The sequence below is a fragment of the Triturus cristatus genome, chromosome 9 (assembly GCF_964204655.1).
Source record: "Triturus cristatus chromosome 9, aTriCri1.1, whole genome shotgun sequence".
NCBI lineage: Eukaryota > Metazoa > Chordata > Amphibia > Caudata > Salamandridae > Triturus > Triturus cristatus.
In genome coordinates, this window is record NC_140592.1 from 992,518,546 (window position 1) to 992,541,846 (window position 23,301).

At 42.3% G+C, this 23,301-nt stretch overlaps 1 protein-coding gene across 1 annotated transcript in view; it reads left to right on the plus strand.

Annotated features, from left to right (window-relative positions):
• Positions 1 to 23,301, plus strand: part of LOC146799170 (phospholipase B1, membrane-associated-like) — a 176,111-nt gene that overhangs the window by 26,055 nt on the left and 126,755 nt on the right. Inside the window, exons 4-6 of the mRNA XM_085626591.1 lie at positions 1,261 to 1,319; positions 6,035 to 6,102; positions 6,778 to 6,821. Coding sequence (XP_085482717.1) covers positions 1,261 to 1,319; positions 6,035 to 6,102; positions 6,778 to 6,821 — 171 coding nt within the window. The remainder of the gene's footprint in view (positions 1 to 1,260; positions 1,320 to 6,034; positions 6,103 to 6,777; positions 6,822 to 23,301) is intronic.

Sequence of the window (23,301 nt, forward strand, 5' to 3'; positions counted from 1 at the left end):
TATGGACTCCATGGCATCATCTTTTACCAATTTGAAGAAGAGGAGCAAAGGTCTGCTGGAAAGGCTCTCGCCATCAGCATATGATCTCTAAAGAGAAACGATATGGAACGATGGCTACATTTTGGGAGACCTCTGAAAGCTTTTCAGGTTAAAAAGTGATTCATGTGAGCATTCCTCGAATACCTTCACATTTGCTGTTGATGTAGGAAGAATATCCAATTTGTCAGGACATCACTGGATATTAAAAATGTATTTGCAAAGGTAGCTATCCAGTAGGAGAATTGAAATGTTTATCGAGTGGATAGGAGCAGCCAAGATGATTCTGACGTTTCGGACATGAAATATATCTGAAGTATTCAGCAATAAATGTGCTAAAATTATTAGCAGAGGAGTGCAAGATTCAAAGGTTCTTCCACTGGAAATTTGTGATGGATTTTTTTTTTTTTTACTTTGCCATTTATGTGAACTTTACACAGTTAGGAAAGTTTAAAAAGCATATTATTGAAGAAAACTCCTTTAAAAATAAATTTGTTCCAGTAAGTTCTGCAAAAGCTTTTTAGCGGAAAAAAATTAGTGTAAAAGCTTTTCTTGTGCAAAACTTTTTTTCCTACAAACTACTCTGTAGGCGAAGTTGACAAACCGACAAACTTCAGGTGAAAGACTCTAACCTAGTCCTACAGGTAAATCTCCCTCTGCACCAGCATGCTTCTGGGTCCAGGTTCTGTGAGACACACACTCAGCACATAAAGCCTAAAATATGTACAACATGTAAGAAGTTAGGGCCACAGATAGAAAATTTAGGAATTGCGATTTCCACTGTATATTCCTAAAAATGTATTTTTTTAAAATTTTCATAGGGGAAAGGATTCCCTGGGGAACCCTTCCTATTTGGAAATGATTGCCATAATGCGGTCGGAAAACATTCATAAGCACTGCAATTTGGTATTTGGAAGGGACGCCCTAAACATGCTCCTCACAAATACCGAATCGCAAAACCAAATTGCCATGCGGTAACAAGCTATGGCCAGATGCATCAAAGGGTTTTGCCCATTCTGTGTCTATGGGAAAACGTGTTCATGCATATGGGCCCTAGTGAATTGTAATTTTGCATTTGTGCATGTGAAGAAACATTTTTGCGGTCGGAAACGGCCCGATCCTCAAAATGTTTTTTGTACATATGGTCCATAGTTCCCAAGACTGGAGTTATTAAACTTACATGATTTGCCCTTAAGTTCTCTCTTTATTTTTCCTATCATTCAGTTGAGCGAGTCAAAGCTGCTGACGTCAAGATAGTTGCTGCTCTTGGAGACTCCCTTACCGTAAGTTGCAATTTGACTATTTTTCTTACTAATTTACAATGTGTTTCGTCGTGTATTGGCACATCATATGTAGCTAAAATTAGTCTATCAGTTGAAATGTTTCGGTTTTGAAAGTGGCATAGGTCCCGAAGAAGAGTGCTTTCTAAATAATGCAGAAATTCCCTATCATAATGACCAGCAACATTTCAAAATCGAAGTTTGGAATGGACGATTTTAATGCATTCCAAAATCATTGAGAGTAGTGTATATTTGTAAATTGTGCAATCATGTAGTTCCGTGGTCATTTAGGTCTTTATTTAAAGGTGCACAGTAATGTGAAATGCAACAACGGATTTGTTCTCAACCCCATATTCCAGTAAGGGGATTTACAGGTTAGACAAACACGATTTTCCCATTGGCAGCGCTGCTGTTGGATTTGTCATCTAGAAAACACCCTCCTTGCCAGGGCAACATCCTCCGTTCAAGGCATCGGAGGGCTGACTTCTCCAAAGCCTCCTGCAGCCTGCTTTTTCATGTCTGGTCCTCCCTGTACACAATGGCAGCCCCAGAGAAAGGTCTCACTGCATTGGGCACTTAGGTTTTTTTTTTTAAGTCAGTCCCCAGCTTTGGGGGACTGTCTGTCTTTGGAAAAATGTGCCAACATGGCCACCAATGCTTTGGCAGAGATGTCCCTCACTGTTTTCCTCCCAGTCAGCTATTGTAATGGAGGCCTGAGCTGCCCACAGGGAAAAGGTAAGTGGACAAGGAGAGGTTGGCGCATGACAGCGGGTCCATCGTTTTCTAAATGAATCACTACATTAACAAGTTTGATTTGTGCCATGTCAAACATTTAGGATAAGCCTTAAAAGCACAGGGGTCAGAGGGGGTCACAAATGAGAGCCATTACCACGTCACAGCTAACTACAGTTGGCAGACTTGTAACGAGCTTCCGTTGTGAAGCAGGGTGCTTAATTTGTCGAATAATACGTGCCGGGGCCCAAAGGTTTGTTCAGAAGCCTCTGGCGTGCGCTACTAAATGGCAGGAGTGCCAAATATGCCTAGTCCTCATTTCACCTCATGCCTGTTTCATTCACCACCAGACACCCTTGGTTCCTTTATTGTACTCTTGCAGGTTCTTTTTCACTCTTGTGTTCTCCCTTTGTCACTGTTTTTCTGTCTTTCTCCTGCTTTCCTATTTTTCTGTTTTCTCTCTCTTACGCTTTGTGAAAAAAAGTGGCAGTCCCCAAAAATGAGTTCCATTGTGCTCCACCTTCAACCACCGGCTCAAATTAAGTACTGAGAGAGGCATTGTGTCAAGTAGTGAGTAAGACGAAAGCATATTGACATTTTCAAAGAATTGTAACTAATATAGGGGTCATCTAGAGTATAAAAAATTATGGTAGTAAAAAATTGAATAATCACCGTAAGGTAGTTTTGATGTAGCGTTCTTCTGGTATCGAATGCCTTTTTTCTACATATAGTCCTCTTGTCTTATGTAAGCTTTGTTTCAAGTAGGCAGCAACGGCTGATTTACAATTGGTTGACATTTCAATGTGTATTCGTTTTTTTCTGTTGTGTTTGGAAGGTGGTGCCTGTGTGTACACCAGTTGACTGTATTTGTATATTTATTGTGTTTAGTGCAGCACTTTGTTATACCTCTCAGTAACTTTTGAGTGCTTGCAGTTAGAAGGTGCAACTAGATATCTAAAAGGTGAGGATAGTATCCAATTGTTCTTCAGCGCGGCCTTTCTTTTTAGGAAATGTCAGCTGATGGACAGCCTGTAAAGGTTCGGCTTGCAGGGTTTTCAGAGCTTTATGTGGTTGTTTGTGTTTGACTCTTAATTTCAGGTCAAGGGTGTTTGAGAGCCTTGATCCTTCCAGGCCCTGAGGACTCCCCTAGTGTTGCACTTGGATGAAAGATCGATTATCGATTCGATGGACGGACACAGAGTGAAGATCTATGTTGCAGATGTAGTGAGGCATTATCTTCTTCGGGAAAATTGGACCCTTGCCCCTGCAGCCTTTGTGGATGGCACACAGAATCTTACATTTAATCTTGGCATCTGCTGAGAGGCGGTGGAGGGCTCTAAGTGTAGGTTTGATTTGGCCTCGCTTACTGAGGTTAAGGCACATTCTGGCTTCTTGGTTCTGGAGATGTTTCATCCTGGCAATGAGTATCTTGGGTAGACCAGAGTAGATCTTGTTACATTGTTCAGTGCATGCCAGGACAAGGGTGTTCCTCATCTAAATTCTGTGTTCATTTTAAAGGTGTGAGATTTTTTCATAGAAGGGAGAGCTTCACAGTTACACTGTTTGCCGTGCAACCCTTCAGATTTATTGTGTGGCCAATAAGGTCATATACTGTGCACACATGAAGGAGGAATTCTTCTGTTATGCAAGGAAGTGTGAGTTAGGTGCTTCTCACCAGTCAGATGCTCATTGATGTATCCCCCAAAAAACTTTCAAGGGTACTATTGGAAAGATTGCAGGAATGGATCCAAGATCATGACATCCTGACCCCATTGCAAGCAGGCTTTAGAGCCAAAACTTCCACAATAGATCAGTTGTTTAGGCTCCAGTTAATTCACTGGAAGCATGTCGTTTTGGAAGGTGGGAGCCTGTACCTAACCTCGTGGACTTGAGATCAGCATTTGATATGGTGGACCGTAACCAGCTGTGGAGTATTCTGCTGGACATGGGCGTTCCACCCTACCTATGCTCACAGTTTAAACGTCTTCACGAAGGTACATATGCTAAAGTTAGGTATGGTAAAAATGGCCAGGTGACGGTACCGTTCCCCATTGGCAAGGGGGTGAGGCAGGGCTGTGTGCTTGCGCCGACCCTTTTTTCTGTCTTCCTCAACGGGCTAATTGAAGATCTACTAGCCATCAAGGATATTGACTGTCCGAAACTGGCGCTTTGCAAACTTCCCGCATTAATGTTTGCGGACGACACCCTGCTACTCTCGAAGTCAGCTATGGGACTGCAGCGTGTGTTAAAGGGGTTTAGCCAGTTTTGTAAAAAGAGAAACCTCATGGTTAACATCAATAAAACTAAATACATGGTTTTTAACGCCACTTCCATCAACTGTCCACACCCGATGATGGATGACAGACCCCTTGAGAGGGTCTCCATATTTGACTATTTGGGTCTTACCCTGAACGATAAAATGGGATGGGGTTCTCAAATCAATAAGGCTAACCTAAAGCTAACTCAGGCTACTGGCGGAATCTTAAAAGTGCAGAAGAGTTGCATTGTAAAGACTATAAGTCCACCATTGAAATTTATAAAGTGCAAGCCAGGACAGCCTCCCTTTATGGGGCGGAACTTTGGGGACACTGCCCATCCAAAGCCCTCTTACTAATTGAAAATAATTTTATCAGATATCTCCTGACTTTACCAAATATTACTCCACTGGTACCGCTAAGGATGGACTTGAATATCCTACCAATAGCGGATCTTATTTCGTCACGCCCGCTGCTTTATTGGCGGCGGCTATGGAGCACCCCGGAGTTCGGCTGTTATAGGGAGGAATTAAAAGTGGTAATGACATCCTTGGGGGCTGGTAGCATACCCTGGCTATCATTTGTAAGGCACTCTTTTCGTGCTATTGGAAGGGAGAACCTTTGGACCAACCCAGAAGAATTTTACTCAGCCATTCCTAAAAATTTTTGGCATCTGCATTGAAAGAGTGTAATCTGACAAAAATGTTGCAGTCAGCCAATTCTACCAGTTTAACCTATGGGTTTCTGGATTGTAAGTGCCACTATGAATTCGAGCGGGTGTGGGATTCTATACAACCTCTGATAGCTAAGAAACTGTTCCTGCAATTTAGGTATTGGTCACTACCACTACATGCGATAACAAACAAGTGGACGGGAGTGTCCCGTCGCCTATGCCCTGGATGCCACATGGAGGAAGAAACAATAGTCCATGTTATGCTCTTCTGTGTGGCATATAAACAGATTAGGCTGAAATGGATCATCCAGCTCTGTAGAAATCTGGGCATCAGGAACTATTGTGAATTTTTTAGAATCTTAAAATCCGACACTGACCCGGTCCATGTGGTTGCAATCTCGAAATTTTTATTTTCCATGTGGTCAACACGTAGGAACCTGCTAAAACTAGATCAGCCCACAAGTAACCTTGACCCATCTCCCTCTTTGCACTTGCCACTTTAATTAAACTTCCGCTTTCAGTGATTTTCATGGTCTCACGGTTTTTATTCATTGCATTGGTATTTTATTCAAATAGGTTTATATTTTAATCTACTTTAAGATTCTATATTTATCATGAATTTTATATGATGTATGTTTTTTAATGTGCTTTTTTGGCTGTAATAGCCGCAATAAAGCTTCCATGAATGAATGAATGAATGAAATGTGGCTTAGTTTCACATACTCTTGTCCTTTCCTTGACTTTGCTGTGTAAAGGATGTCTGGAAACAGGCCAGAAGATGGCTGACACAATCAAGACTGCTGTTGATTTTCTGGGAGATGGGTTGATGGTGTTATCTTTCATCATCTGAAAGCTAATCCCATAAGGATGTTCGTGTTCATCAAGCCAGTTGTGTCCATCGCAAAACTTGTAATGGGCATAAGCAAGAGTTATTTCAGGCATTGGCAGTGACGTTGGTGACTTGTATGATGAGCAGTTATCTTCACTGATGATTCTTGCTTTAATTTGTGCTTTGATAGAGACTATGATGATCTTTAACTCAAGCCATTTTGTTCCAGACAGCGATTGGTGCAAACGCTACCAGTGTCTTAGAATTGCCCTTTGAATATCGCCATCTATCCTGGAGGTAAGAAGACAGTAGTGATGTTGATAATACTGCAGGTTCATCTGCAGGAGCACCAAACAGATATTTAGAAAATAAAGGTTCACCTAGAATCGACTCCATATCTGAAATAAAACAAATTGTTGTCAAATTTATTGTTAACATTGTCATTCAATTTTGAAAAAGCACAGTATATTAAAACATTACATTTCAATCACAATACAATATTTGCAAAATCAATTAAATTAAGAGCTAAACATGAAATCATTTTTTTGAGTAAAACAAAGAAAACATTACATGCCCTGTAGTGTTCAATAGTACTGAAAACCCACATTGTTGAAAATGTTCAGAAATAATTAGATGGCATTTACTCTTGGTGTCCCACCATGTTCCATATAAAATGTAAATGTTCCCTAGAACATTCATGCCCAATCCCTTCTGGCAAGAGAGGATAAGTAGATGGGGATGGGATGTTTAGCATAGCAAAAAACAGAGGAGTCTAGAAAATAACTCAAACACGCATTAATCTGCCCAGCGCCCTGCCATTGCTTTTAAGAGATTGGGTTCAGGATGTATTCACAGATAGGCATTGCAGTCGGCAAGAACTAGCAAAAAATCAAGTTTCATTCAATAATGTATACAGAGCTGCTCCTTAGTATTAAAGTGTAATACTGGCATTGCTTTATTTCTTTTCACCAGTATTGGAGGTCATGGGAAATTTACTGAACTGATCACCCTTCCTAGTAAGTATGATTATTCTTCATTAAATTCCTGTTAACTTTTTTTTACATGATGTATGTTAGCTGTACCAGGAGGCTAGAGCTGAAATGGCCATAGCTGGCAGTAGGTGTTTTTCTGGTGAGCCGGAAGGGGTGGGGCCGGATTTTGACACGTGGGCGCTGGTTTTGTTACTGGGGGCCGGTTTTGCAGCAGTGTTGCAATATTGGCCCCCTTTAGCAAAATTGGCAGTGGTGCTTAACATTAGTACCCCCCCCCACCTCCCCCGGGGGCCGGTAGAGTGGAATTGCCAGGGCTAGTTTCTGTTCCCAGTCCGGCCATGTAGGAAGCTACCTCTGTGGATGGTTTGCATCCTACCTTTCTCACTCATATAAATGATCTCAATGTAAGTTTTGCAGCTACAGTACACAGTGACCAAACCTGGTGGATAGTCGCACACCTGTAAAGAAACAAGCATCAATCAATGCATTTGTTTAAGGACTGGTGAAATAATCTGGAGCCTGGACAACAATATTTTCCTATCCACCATCTATCAGGCATTGATACAAATGTGTAAATCTATGCCCATCATGAGTAGTTCCTGTGTGAAGATGTAAATGAGTCCTGCTCACCAGGACCTATTTACCTCCATGTACAACAATAAGTGCATTAGACATCCGCTCTGTGAAGGGCAAGACCGTGCCAGGAGGTTTCTTACTACTACATTGGATGATTGGATGTAGTGTCGTGGATGGATTTCCCAACTCCTATTGCTTTCCAAGCTGATTCACAAGTTCTGTCAAAACTCCCTCATTTAAATTATCCTTATTGCTCAAATGTTTGCCAAAATGTTTTCAATTTAAATCTATTGCTTCATTAAAAAAACAAGTCTTCTTTTCACCCCTATTTATTGATCTTGCACAGTTAGGGGACAGCCATTGATGAACTGTGCTGACTGCTTTGTCACTAATATGTCCTGATCTACCGCTTCACAGCCTTTCAGAAGGGAGCCAATTAATGTTTAACCACAAAAGAGCTGCCCCTAAAGTGATAACCACTATAAGGTTTGAGTTATATTGTGAGTGGGGACATCTCACAAAAAGTAATGGACATCACACACCACCTGATGTCATGCTTCACCATTGACCAGTCCTCGCCCTCTAAAACCTTGGTTTGATAGAGGGCGGGCATACACCTGACGACAGGGATGCACTTCTAAACAAAGTGGGGGCCCGTGTATGAGTGAGTGAGACTAAAAATCATTATAGGTATCCTCATTGTGTTTTTTAATGTGAAAGGTAACTATATGATGTTTAAAAGCAGGTGACGGTGTGTGGGGGAATTAGTGTCCCCTAACCGTTGTGTTTAGAGGTCGACATGTTTCTGCCGTCTTGGCCCAGGAGGGTCCAGGGCATTCATCAGGACCTAAATATGTAAATGGGGGCTACGTTCTTACCAAAAGTGGCAAGAGTGTACCACTGTGTGGGCGTGATCACTGTCACACTCCACAATTGGATGGCTCCTAGATTCAAGCCTGTGTAAAGAAAATGTAGGGGGAGAATAAAAATATATAACAACAGACCGTAGTAGTGGGGATAACTGAACTCAATACATGCACTGATCCAGTTTCTGTGTGAGTGACTACTTATGTGACATGTGCCACTCAATTTGTGTACATGATGGGGATGCAAAGGTGAGAGCACGTGCCAATCAATCACTCAGGTGAACAGGGAAAAATAATCAGAAATGAGTCCAAGAACAACAAGCATTGGTTCTACCATTGGGCTCTGGCTACATATTTTAGTGGCTTGCCCCTTAGACATGTTTTAAGATCATGTCCTATCTCACCAGTTCTCATATTTATAGTTTGTACCATTTGGTATTGGTTTATACCAACATTCAGCTAGAGTGTTTTCAACATAAGGTTGTTGTTATCATCAAGGTGCAGGGTCTTCATACAGCCAGCCAGTCAGTGAGTCAGTCAATATAATTTATTCAGTTTTGAAATAAAACTATAATAGTACTTTACATAAAAAACATCAGTTGCATTACATTATAAAATTGCAAGTTGCTATAACACATTTAGTTTTTTACGCCAGATATTTAAAAAACATGATAATAGCACATTTATTAATTCTCTCAAGTCAACAATAAAAGATACATCCACAACTTAAAAATACAACCATTTAATCCATCATCACAATTGATGCCATCTCGCGGCTTAAACCAATACAACTTGTGCAATCAACATGTAAAAGAGAGACAGAAGAGAACACAACATCATCATAAATAATTTCTCATTCTAGTAGCACACTGCTGGTGCTTGACTACTGCCCAACAAACGTGTATTGAGGGTAAAGTTTGGATAAAAACCATAGCTTGTCTTCATTGCCTCAGGTTGGCAGTATAACCAGAAAAAGGTGTCTAAAAGGTACATAAAATTTACAAAATATAAAAATCCATTGTTGACTGGGAAGAACAGAAGTCGCAGGGAAAATGTTATAATCACATTATAAAGAAATTGGCATAAGAAACGAAACTATACAGTGCAAAATGTTATGTATGAGGAACCCAAACAATATAGGGTTTACTCCAAGGACTAGTAGGTATTGGCATGTAGTTCCTCATAGTACGTTTCTGAGACTTGGTTTGCATTCTCTGAGTCTGGCACATGACTAAAATACTAGCCTTTGAATCATTCCTACAAGAGGCAACCAAGTCAACAGGACTATCAAATACTTCTGGCGTGTGCAGACTGCGGCTGAGTTTCTCAATATAACCTCTTCAATGCCTTATCCAGACTGATACAGTCTTTTAATAACAGCTGTGTAAAAGAAGTTTGACTCTTAGTCCAGATGGACAGTCAAGGAAAAACAGGATCGAACCTGATGTGATTGTTAATATAGTCCAGCTCTAATCCTGAGTGGCACAGATGTGCTCTGAAGGATGGCAAGCAGACTTCTCAGAAATCTGTTCTCCACTTTCTGAAGATCGAATAATCCTGAATTTCCATACACTGGATGCTGCAATAGAGAGACCCATGACTTGCTAACCATAAGCAATTCTCTGATGGATTTACTGCTCACCATTGAAGCAAAGTTAAATGGTGCCTCTATACTTCTCCCAAAAGCACCCTCCCAGAAGCGGGTCAGCAGGGACCACCCACAGGTGTCACAAAATGGGACCCCAAATAAAAAAAGGTGGAAACTGGACTAATCTTAGTTTGATTTACAACATAGGACCTATGTTTATAATTTTACGGGCCAAGGACCATAATATTGGTCTTTGACTGGTTTATGGTAAGGTCAAGGTCCAACATGAAGACTAAACGTTTGTCTAAACGTTTCTGCAGCCAAGCGGAGTCTGAGCCATAAGCACCATGTCATCCTCATAGAGAAGAGAAGGTATGGTACAAGTACCAACACATGGTACATCAATGACAGAACTGAGTAAAGGATTTCTAGTCCATTAATGTACAGAACAAACTAAGCGGTGGCCAGGACACAACCCTGTCTTACTCACCTTGAGATTTGGAACAGTTTTTTCATCCCCCATTTTGGCCATATCTCACAGTGCAGTGGTCTTAGATGATCTATGATGTCGACCTCCACTCCCTGATTTGTCATAATGTCCCATAACTTGTTATGGTTGACATAGTCAAATCCAGAACTGAGGTCTATAAACGCTGTGTAAACACAACCCCTTTCACAACTTTCTATTTATTAACTAAAAGATAAAAGTCGAGGCATTGCTCAATTGACCCCACGCCCGGTGTAAAACCTTATTGTAAACTGGATATAATCTGATTATCCTTTGCTCACGTCTCCAGACGATCTAATAGAACACTGTGGTGTTGATCAGCGATATGGGGCGATGACACTTTGGATCACTTTTATTGCCCACAGTAATAGCGTGAGACCAAGAGCAAGGTGGACCACGGCTGGCAAAGGCCCTCAGAACATCAGTTAGGAGAGGTGCCCACAAATCCACGTTTGACGTGAATAAATCTACAGGGACCTCATCAGGGCCTGAAACCTTTCTCACAGGGTATCTGGTAATTGCTTTGAGTACATTATTGAGATCTATTGAAAAGCCATAGGACTTCTGCTTCACTGCTGGTGGATGTAGAAGTTGAAATGCCACCACTGTAAACCTCTAAAAAAGAGGTTAAACCAGTTGTCTTAGGAAATAACAAAATGAGACCCTGGGTCAGAAGAAGCCCTTGAAAATGGGAGGTTAATACCCTGCCAGAATGCTCTGCTGTCTTTCTGTGAGAAGGCCTCTGAAAGAGATTTGTAAGCCTCCTTCTTTATTAGTTGTTTCTTTGTGGCAACAGCCCTTTTGTAAGCTGATCTGCAAGAGCAGACATACTCCCTCTTTCTGAGGATTATTTTAAGTGCTTTTACGAAATTCCTGTGAGATTTTGAACAATTATCATCAAACCACTGTGTATGTATAGCCTTCATGGGCTGATGAGGGACCAGCTGAAACTCCTTGACAGGTTCACATAACACAGAAAGCTGTAAATAATATCTTCTGTGCTATCCCTTTTATCTAAGCATGTTAATACCTCTGTATATTGTATGTAACCAGATTGGTTATAAAACGCTCCTTGCCTAGATTTTGAAATTTCAAAATAACACCCTTATTCTTCCCCGTTACAATCATTGGTCCTTACTTTACCCTGTTATTAGCTCCCCCTACCGCTAGAGTATGAGATGGACAACAGGCTGTGATTGCTATGTGGGGCTTATGGTATAATTGGGAAGGTGTCCCAGCATGCTTGATAAAAACAAAATGAAATGAATTAGACTGCTGCGATACCTTCCGATAAATGTAGGTTTTAAAATCTTAGCAGTGGACAAGGAGTCAAGAACAAAGTGTAGTTACAAAGAAGAAAATTAAAAACTTCTCCATAAGATGTGTGGCAAAATGAGTTATAGTTTCCACAGCATGATCTAGCAGCCCACAAGAACCCGATCTAGAGAGGGAGGAGCAACTGGAAAAAAAGAACTATATCTATCTATATGTTGTTTTTCTAAAGCCCCAAGGGGCATATTTGCTAGAAACTGGCGGAGCGCAGAGTTATGCCAAAATTGGAAAGGCTGCGCTCCAGCAGTTTGACCCTAAACCTGTCACGTTCCATGTTTCAAATTTAAAAACTATTTCAGACCGCACTTGTCCACTATCAAAACAAGTTGGATTATGATGAGTAGCAGATGTCAATGAGAGAGACAAACAGACGTCAGTCACATCCTTAGGGTTTCCTTTCCTCAGAACATATTGTCGGCGTTTATAGTAACATTTGGAGATGAAGCTGCAGCCAAGGTAGATTATCAGTCTAACTATTGATGCTGAACACAAGATGCATATCTGATCACAACTGGGGCACTAAAATGGGACAGCATGTGTTACATTCTCCCCATTTGCTAATGGTATTGTATAGCAAAGCAAATGGCTTTAACTTAATGAAGGCGAGACCTACTGCATTTTTTAATGCTTGTTTAAAGTTGTTTTAATTACTCACTTTGCTGGAGTCAGTCTTAAATGACTCACATCAGGTTCAGAATGGGCCGCTGATGCCACAAGTCTTGTCCTGCACCAGAGACGAGGTGCCGATTATTCACAAAGGAGGCACTTCTGCCTCAGTGACACCCTGAAATCAAAGCCAGGGGTGGGAGTCTCCCTGCGGGGCTTCCACAGAGGCTCGTCTGGCACGTCTGGGCTGGGGTGCATAGAGGTGGAGGTTCTGCCTTCAGTAATCAGATCTCGAATCGTAATGTTTTTGAAGACCCCTTGCAGCTATGAATGCCAAACTGGGAGGAAAAGAACCGAAGAAATAGGAGAGCTTAAACCAGCCAAGTGTTTGAAAATTATAAATCATGTTTGAGCGTCAACTCAATATTCATGGAAAAGGAAACTTTCTTTCAATTTTAGTCACCAGGAAAAAACTATTTCCACAGACTTCAAACAGGCTTCTAGTGTTTTCCAGAGTAAGCGTTTTTTCTAAAGTTCAGGAGTGCGCCCTGAGTTTAGTTTCACATGGAGCTCTTTATGAGGGCGCGTGCCTTGCACCAGTGCACTTTGGTGCACTGACCGACCTCACCACCCCAACCGAGCATATCGGCCGATAGTGCAGCACAGATGGAGCACAGAGACGGACAGAACCTTTCTAAGAATGAGAAATTCATATGCCTGCATGTTCCAGGCACGGACCGCATAGAAACTATGTTACCCCGTTTATTAGGGATTTCAAGCATGCTCTCCACTACGTCCGGCTCATTAACGCTAGCAAGGAGAAGAGTTCCTAGCTTGTTATAATAGATGAACAGTTGGTCTGGGACAAGGCCCGGCTCCAAGAATTTTTATTTGGGTGGGCCAAGGGTGCATTTGGGTGGGCCACTGCGGGCTCGATTTGTCGCATATATGTCTAGGCAGGCCTGCTTCAGGGCCCTCCTTTATCTATTCTTAGTCTTACAAGGCCCAGTAAAACGCACTCTTTTTCAAATCTCTTTCTAAATATTATCACTCTCAAAAAGTGTTTTTTCTATGTAATGTTCCTTTGATGGGAAGAGGAGGTTTCTGAGGTGGAAGTATCAGGCAACTGACACTTCTCGGGCTCCCTCTGTGTGAGCTTTCAGGGAGAATCCCTCTTCATTACTACCTCCACCTGACCCCGGACTCTGCAACGCACTCCCTTACAGGCTTGATTATCCACTACTCCTCTCCAGTGGACCTTATCTCACAGCTGACCTTGGGCCCCAGCCCCATATCAGGCATTATCGGGCTCCACTTTAATTTTTCCCGGTAAAAACATTAGTAAAATCACCTTCAAACTTAAAACATTGAATATAGCAGTAAATATAATTAGCATGCACTTTAAAGTATGTTCCACAGTAGCCCTTATGACCCGACTGCTAATTAAATAAACAAAAACAGAAAGGCCATGACAGGGACGGTTTTAGCGCGGATGCGAAAGTCTTTTTTGACGCCACACCAATAACCTCTTTCTCCGTAAACACCTTTACTACCACCTTCCAACAGTACCCCTCATCCCTCCATGGTCCCCCCCTATTGACCTCTTCCTCGGATTCCCTCACTGAAACACACCATAAGTGCCCCTCATTTCACCATAGCCTCTCCCCCTCGTGACCTCCTCCTTGGATTCCCTCACTGCCACCCTCCACCAGTGCCCCTCACCTCTCTGTAGCCCCACCCCTCATGACCTCATCAGACTCCCTCACTACCACCCTCCACTAGTGCCCCTCGTCTCTCCCTAGCTCCCCCCTCCACCCCATGACCTCTTACACGGATTCCCTCACTGCCACCCTCCAACAGTGCCCCTCATCTTTACGTAGCCCCTCTCTCATATGCATTTCATTTGTTGTATAGCGCAACTCATATCAGTGTAGTGTGTGTCAGTACTTTACACCACGCACACATTATACAGTGACAATGAATCATACAAGTATATAAATCAGTCTACAGGGAATGTCATATAAGCCAATGAGGATTACAAGGTGTATGAATCACATGTCATCCATACTGGTGGGCATTTTAAGAGGGTTTGGTCTGGGGAAACACAACCTTAGGATTTAAAGAGTATTCCATGGGAGTCAGCTTTACTGATAACAATGTATATCTGCCCAAACATACTCATTTTAGCAACATTAGAATAATGAAAGACTGAGGAGGTTCTAACTATATCACAAAACAGAAAAAGCGAAGTTCTAACTATACCATTCATGTTAGTATGCAGCTCTTTGATGCCAGTTCATTGGTCACTGTCCTATGTTAGGATTGTAACTTCTAAACTGCAAGTAACACACGGATCTCTGTGACAAAGGCAGTAACCCACTGAGCTTCCACATAAACTACAGTTCATCTACATTTAAAAACTACTAACAGACAAATGATTGCTCTCCAGCAGGATCATTAATCACCAGAGTTATCTGGGCATTTTGTATTGTCTTATTGTTGTCCTGCATCGGCCATGATAATGATAACAACTGTTTAAATGAAGCACACACGAAGTATGTATCCTGCTGGTCCTGTGCACATTTTAAACCGAAAAACAAATAGTAACAAATTCTCTTACCTACTCCATTAGTCAAACTTTGTGTCACAGCCTGATGTGATAAGCTGCTGCAGGGGTCAGGAAAGGTGAATAGAAATAAACAAACTTCTTTTCTCCTGCACTGCATAGAAAAAGAAATATCCACGCAGCAGGACAGTAGGCAAAGGTTACCTTTGTCAAAGAAAGGATTTGTCCCTTTCGCCATGTGGAGATGAAGGGGTGAAAAAATAAACAAAGCCTCACTAACATGTAAATGGTCTTTTAAAGACCTGTGAAGTACTCCGGTGCGGCTGCGATAATCTCAAAAACTGTCTGTGTGTGCGCGCCCAGAAAGCGGTCTCAGCCTGGGCTGACAGACACGACTGGGGGTTGAAGCACTCGGAGCCAAATGGTGTTGCGCCCCTGCCTTCAAGCCCTCACTGCGAGGGCCAAGGCTCCTGTTTGGGTGGGCCAGGCTCATGTTTGGGTGGACCTGGCCCACCCGGCCCACCCGCTAGAACCGGGCCTGTCTGGAACACGCTCTTCCAAGATGGATGGGCAGTCAAAATGGGGTTCAAAATGTAGACAACAGAATTAATTGAATGCACCGCTTGTCTAAAAGCTATTCTACTCCAGAATCCTAAATCACAAGCATTTGAAATGCGAACTCTCGCAAATGCGAGACCTTTCTGCCACTCGCGCTTTATCTGTCAACATCATAAGCTAAAGCGCGGGTGAAGCGAGTGCTTAAAAAATAAAGAAATAGACGTTTTTTCTATTTCTTTACTTATAAAGCAATCACAGCACCCACGCTTTAGTTTACGATGTTTACAGCTAAAGCGCAAGTGCCACAATTGTAGCAAAAGTAAGCAAATAGAAAATGGCGGCCGCACGCTTTTTTTTCTGTTTGTTTCCCTTTGTTACAATGGCGGCTTAGGCTTTGTACATCTTAAGCTAAAGCGCAGGTGTGGAGATTGCTTGAAAAGTAAAGAAATATAAAGAATTTTTTTTTTTTTTTTCAATTTGTTTGCTTTTGAAGGCACCCACAGTTTAGCTTAAGCTGTTTAAAGCTAAAGCACGGTAGAAGGCACGATAAAACGAAGTAAATACATTTTAAAAAGGCATGCGGCTGCCATTATTACTGCTGGCCATGCTAAAAAAAAAAACATTGCTGGAGACCCTGTCCTGCAAAAGCAGCCAGGATAAAGACCAAATAACGCCCAACCAGCGTATAGGAATAGTATTTAAAATACCCGAGAGCAAACCGATATCGGCAAATAAACATTACTAGTTAGACATCACCCAATAGCAATAAATGCATACCTGACACAAAACATGCAATATTAAACGAAATAATCACCATAAGCCCCATGCGCCTTAAGCGTATGGTTCATTTTTAAAGTAACAAAATGCATCCCGCACGCCACACGACATCCCGTAAACTAAACAAAACTTTTGCCATAAGCCCCAAACAATATTGAGAAAACATTCAGTTAAACATTCCCCAATAGTGGTAAATGCACCCCACATGCAGAAGCATGCAATAGTATAAAAAAAAAGTGCCATGACTAAATATTAAAGCCGCCGTCTCACGCCGTCAAGGAAACATCCAATCCCAGTGGGCGTGGCCTAAAGCGGACAGGGTGGCAACTAGGAGGGACTAAAATCCCTCCAGTGCAATCAATGAAGTATGTTCAGCATAATTAGTGCCGAAAACCGACGCACACCAATCACAATTGCAGGCGGAGTGGACACACGACTTCTGGAACCGTATTGATTCCAAGAAGCCCTCGCATGGCGAGGGCGACGCCTGTGCTGCTAACGCCAGGCGAGACCTAAAAAACATGTGGCTACTAAGACAAAAGCATATGGGTGGGGTTAAATGAATTGCTATTATGGCTGTGAACACTTAACCAGTCAAAGGATGTTAAATTTGTTGCATCAGATTTAATAATGGTAGCAGAATGGCCCTCATTTGTCTGCAACTTTGATATTTGAATTTCGATAGAACCCATTCAACTTATAATACGGTCCATGAAAGCTCGAAACTGACTCTCTTGGGATTAAAGCTTACTACTAATTAAGGAAAGGGCATTAACCTCCCTACAATCTTTTTGTAGTAGTGGAGGGATTGTCTTTACCTATGAGGTCCACCTGTTTTGTCCCGAGTTTCCCTTTCCCGTGCTGGGCTGGGCACAGGTAACTTTGAAACCCCTGTCAGGCTTTGTAGTTGTAGAATGACAATTACAGAGGCATCTGCCCTTCTCTGAAGTGCCTGAGCCGGGCAGCAATGGAGCGGTAAACTCACGTTTGGCACTACTAGATGTTTTATCAGGAACTGACTTGCTGACAGTAAACAACCATTCTTCCACTGAATTGATAGCGACTGTCAAAGGTTGTGCATGATAACATGAACTGAGGAAGCAATTTCAATTTCTACCATCAAGTCTTTATTAGCAAGCACTGCAAAACAGGCAGGCAAACGAGGCTGAGGATGAAAACTGTTTGGATGCTTCAAAACATTGATGCAGACGTTTGTCTGAATTTATCATTTCTGTAGTGTAAACAATGCTTAATACAAGATTGAAGGCACACGTATTACAGACAAGTGCAAGCAACACCATAAATAACATCGCATGTAGAATAAAAACAAACCATATCAGCAAGTAGCTAATGACAGAATCTGTACGAACTGTAGTTGGTAAAGCAAAACAAATGTGCAAATACTTCCAAGTGCATAATAAAGCAATCACCAGTCCAGCAATATACAAAAACTCAAGTATGTTTTGTAAAACAATCGAACTTTCTTAAATCAAGGTGAAAATACTTTCAAAGTGCATGATAAAAACAAGTCCAGCAATATGCAAAAATGAAGCCAGATTAGTCAAACAATTCCCCGTTTGGTGTGTGCATAAAGGCACATATATTTCAAAGCAACTGGTAAACAATAACATCTACAGCACCATACAATAACCAAACTAGTTTAGACTAACAATTCCCTTTTTGAAGGCTCAAATATTTCAAAGTGACTGGCAATACAGTAACAAATACAGCAGGCAGCAGCATACACAATCAAACCACTTTAGTCAAACAATGCCCTTTTGGTTTGTGCACGAAGGTGCAAATATTTCAAAGTGTCTGGTAAAATAATAACAAGATCAGCAAGCAGCAGCATACATTAATCAAACATATTTAGTCAAACTAATTACCCTATTGTTTATGCCTGAAGGCATACATATTTCAAAGTGCCTGGTAAAGCAATAACAATTTAGCAGCATAAACATCAAACACGTCCAGTCAAACAATGCCCCTTTTATTTGTGCATAAAGGTGCCGGAGCCCACTTTGCCCATGCCTTACAACGTCTCTGGATGGCATCTGCCTTTAATGGATGCAACAATCTCCCATCCAGTAATGGCAGCTTTAGAGTCAGCAATTGTGACCTGGGGAAAGTAAAGGAGGCCCTGGCAAGAGGCGATCCCAAGGATATGGCTCGACAAACATGATACGTGGCAGAGCACTTAGAATCAGGCCTGGACACTGGCATGGAACAGGAGCTGAGAATTTACTGTGCGTGACAGGAAGTGTGAGGGAAGATAGCAGCCCATCACAAAATGGTGGGCATGTAAATGAAAATAACAGGGTGGCCAGGCAAAGGGGCACCAAAACCCAGGCACCTAAATAATTTGAAAAGATGTCTTTCAGCCCCTCATGTTGGTTCGCAACTTGGAAAAGCAAAGGCATTTACATTTTAGTAAGAAGCATCCAAATCTGCTCAAGCGGCAAATGATTTCAAACAAATAGTAGCTAGTTGTAAGCTTGCTTTTAAAATATGTGCAAACATTTTTTCCAATATTCTCCATTCCCATATTACAGCTCTCCGTCTGAGCAAGTCTATATTGAAGTGTTTAGGATGTTCAGAGTTAAGTTGGAGATGATAACGTGGTTAGTTGTTAAAAGGGAAAAGTAAGATTCCGACCACCTTCCTTTCTCTTTTGCCAATGAATGCATTAGAATTTTAGAAGGGAGTAAAGCAAACTATATTAAGGGGTTAGTTATGCAGAGTGATGGACACATCCTTTTTTCCACAGAGAGGTTATTGTGAAGATGAATCCCTGATCTTCAAAAATGTAGATGAATATTGCACATTCGGTGAATAAATAACACCAATACTGGGAGGAAAAAGAGACTTATGTGCCCCCACTTTATACACACTGTTGTCTACAAAAAATATACATTTTCAAGCAACTCGTTATTTTCAACATGGTTGACAATGCTGTATTAGCATAGCAGTATGCTTAAAAAAATCAAAGTCCATATTCAACTCCATGAGCTATCACTCATGGTTCAAAATGCTGGAAGTACCATATAATGTCCAGAGATGGACACATATCTATACTATGGAGATCAAATGGGTGTGGCACTGGGGGTAGCACACCTGTGCCCATTCACGGATTAGCTGTGCCCCTTGCTTCCCCAGTGGTCATCACCGACCTAAGCCTCAGATAAAAATCAGAGAAGAGAGAACAAAAGTCATGAGTTGGCTGGGGCATTGAAACCAGGGGCACAACTGGACCCGAACTTCAGGGGGGGGCTACCACTCCCAGCCAGGGCTGGCCCTAGAACTGGTCGTACACAGTGCAACAGTCTTCTCTGGTGCCCCCTCCTCCATTTCCTCCTTCTCCATGAATTCCCTCACTACCACTCACCAACTATGCACCTCATCTCTCTATAGCACCTTTCTGACAAACATTTAATTTTTTTATAGTGCTACTCATAGTATACTTGCACTCTGCATGGTACTCGTTCTGTGTAGCAGGCACATTAACCCTCTGCACTTTGTGAGTGGCAGGAGTGCCCATGTGAGTGCACAGTGGCAGAAGCGACAGTGTGAGAGTAGGGTAAGAGGAGTGACTGCAGGGTGAGTGAGATGACCATATGAATTTGGGTGCGGATGTTGGTACAGAGTGGGACGAATGAATGCAAGGTTAGTGATGGGCTTGTTTGAGTGAGATTGCAGATTGAGCAGTGAGGGGGACAGGTGAGTGAAGGGTGAGTAGTGTGCTCTTGTGACTGCAGGGTGAGGTATAGGGTGAACAGCACAAGTGCATGTGAGTGCAGAGTGATCACTGTGAGTGCAGGGTGGGCGGGTGAATGGTGATCAGTGTGTGTGCATTCTGATCGCTGGGAGTGCAGGGTGAGCGTAAAAGTGAAGGGCAAGAATGTCGATTGAGTTGTCTGAATGCAGGGTGCATTCCCAGACACTTGAAGTAACTCAGCATGTTATTGACGGCTGTGTAGGGTTTCAGATTTAAGTTCAACTATTGATTGCTATTATAGCACTAATAGAGATTGAAGGTGTAGGAAATAAATAATGTACTGATCCTGCAACAAACTTCCAGTCTCATGATATGGGTTGCCAGCTCATTATTTTGATGTCCCAGGCAGGCCAACAATAAGCAGTCACCTAAAGCTGGATTTTCAGCACTTATCTGTGCTTACTTTGAACAGCAAATATAAATAGAAAGCACTTTTAATTGTGTTCTAGGGCTGCCTGAATGATCCATGACTGATAATTAAAGGAAACAAAGACAGAAAAGTCACATTGCAAATTAATACATACACATTTATTTATAACCCTATTTAGTGTCCACACAAGGTCTTTCCAGGCTCTTAAAACAACATATTGCGGGCATTTTTCTTTTGGCAACCCTACTTTTCCTTTTCATGAAATGCATTCTCAACAGTGATGTGATATGTGATGTCACCTCCGATATCATCAATTATTTTATTTGTGATGTTATCTTTAACATCAAGAACGAGCTGGGGGCAAGTGTAGGAAATTATGAGGTAGTGGCACAATGTGATTTGCGGGAGGCATTGTGGGTAAAGTGTTTTGGAGGAGCACAGAGTAATGCGCTTCAGTGAAGCACTGGTTGTCATACCTGAAGGGAACACTATGTGATGTGTCTCACTCGAGGACTGGGTGTTGGGAATGTGGTGTGCAATTTGGGACTGTGCATCAGTGGCACTGTGTGTTTTACAGACAAGGTGCATGCACATGTCTGTGTGCATTACAGAGCAGGTGATGTGCCAGGGGGTGGGAGGCAAAAGTTGATGTTCAGTAACAGTTGTTGGTTAAAGTGCAACTTCAAAGAGGCCTGAAAATGTACTGTGTCAAGTATGAACAACTCATCTGTTCCATTTTTTCTTTCCATTCAGGGATTTGGAGTACTATTCAATTATAAATGAGGGAATGCAAGTACTACAATACAAGAAAAATATATTAGGGCTGGATAATCTACTGACATGACAACCAGCACTTTGGAAGATAAAAATGACAGTCTTGCTTTCTAATGCACTTTGGCGATTTGTTTTTAGGGTCAGGAATCTAATCATGGAAGAAGATTGTGTTTAAATTGGTATGTTTAATACAGGCATAGATATACACATGAAACATTCATGGGCACACATTCAAACATGCACAATTCACATACAAGAATGGTTACACACCTGCATAGGCGCAAATGGCCTTATGTTTTCTACGACATCTTTAGACAGTCCTGTTTTTTTGTACAACACTTCGCTTATAGTTGTATAAGAAAACCTAAGCCCCAGAATGCAGTAATTTGGTGCTGGAAAAAACAGAACTGGCTGAGGGTGTCACATGTGAAATGGGCTACTTGGTAGAATAGATTGAGAGAAATAAAAATACATTCCCTCTTTATTACATTGTTAAATAGATTTATTTTTGGTTTGTTGCTTTAACTCCTTAACCGCGGCGCAAATTCTGCTGCTGGAGTCCTATTGAGTAGGCATGGCTGCGTCGGCCAACGGACATGCGCAGCACTACCGAGGTAGTGCTTGCGATGGCTGTAGGCCGAAGCGCGCACGCAAGGGGTTAAATATTTGCCTTCATCTTCTATGCCTACAATATGAACAAGAAAAGTGTTGAAAGTATTGATTTCCATTATTTTGTTTTACCCTGCTCCTCTCAAACATTTTCAAAGGCTGAGTTTAAAATCATAAAGCTTCCTTAGTTCTGCTTCTTTGACCTCCCTCTTTTGGAGAACCTTCACATTTGTCAACAGGCTTACAGCCCACGTTTCATTGGCCGGGGCGAGGGGTTGCGTCTTGATTCACCTTAATCCTCGTCAACCATGGACTTGCCACTGCTTAATTCATATTAGAATGATAATAATAATAATAATAAAGTGGAGTGCGCAAAGTATTTTTTTCAGGAGTCATCCTGTGACCCAGCCTAGCAAGGAAGTCATGGGCCCTGGTGCAAGCAAGTAAAAATGCCACTCTTTACTGCTCTTCGGTAGTCAAAAACAGCAATTATCATAGGTCAATGGGCCCCTCAGAGTTCTAAGTCCCGGTGCCATTGAACCTCCTGCACAGATGGTAGCTGCGCACCTGGACTCGGCAGGTTGCCTTTCTTCCACTACCCAAACCTTCCTCTCTTTCTTACTCTTGACATTTTCATTCATGCAATCTTCCTTTTATCACTGTTTTTCTATCATTCTCTTCCTTCTTTCTCCCTTTTCTGACGGACTCTCTTGCTCCCACTGAGCATGACAAATAAATGCATAGCTGCCACGTTTGTGGCATTAGAGCACTGCGACTAGAGGTGGACATCAGGGAAGTTTGAATGGGGGCTTCTGAAGGCTGTGTAAGGTCTGTAGGCAGCGTTACTGTGCACACTCGAGCTGAGAGACAGGAGGCGGAAAGACAGGGATTGGCTGACACTGAGACACAGATGCAGTTGTGCACACTCCAAATGAGAGACAGGAAGGCGTAAAGGCATGCAGTGACTGAACTTGGTCACAGACACAGTAACAGGCATTTATTTACAGACGCTGGGATTTAGACACAGGGGCATTAAGACACGGACAGACTGCCCCTACAACTTATTGCAGAAACAGGGTAGAAAGGCTCAGGGAACTCGCAGTAAATCGTAGGGATATATAAATGGAGCAGCTTAGCATCACTCCCGGCCTGGCCTCTCTCCTACGTCTGGGACCCGGCCCCAACAGGATATGTGAGGCCCCAACTGCAACAACACACTGATGTCTGGTGTTGCCGAGCTGGCTGACAGAAAAACAAAACACATATTGCCAGCCAACATGTGGCCTACCTGACGGCAAAATCATTCTAGAGAATACCCTCAGGACGACTCGGGCCTCTCTCTCTGTGATGTGAGGAAAATGCCAGTCCCCAAAACGGAGTCCAAATGCCCACCACCTGCAGCTGGAGCCATCGACTTAAATAAAGCACCGAGACTCACCTCACTTACTTCAAAATTTAACGACCGTTCCCTAATGAAACCTCGAAGTACACGCACATAAGCAGCGCCTCCTCTGTGTGTGTGTGCTACAGAGCTAATGGGGCCCCTGGAGTCTGGAACACGAGAGCTGCTGCGGGGCCTAAAATATGTTTTAATCCCGA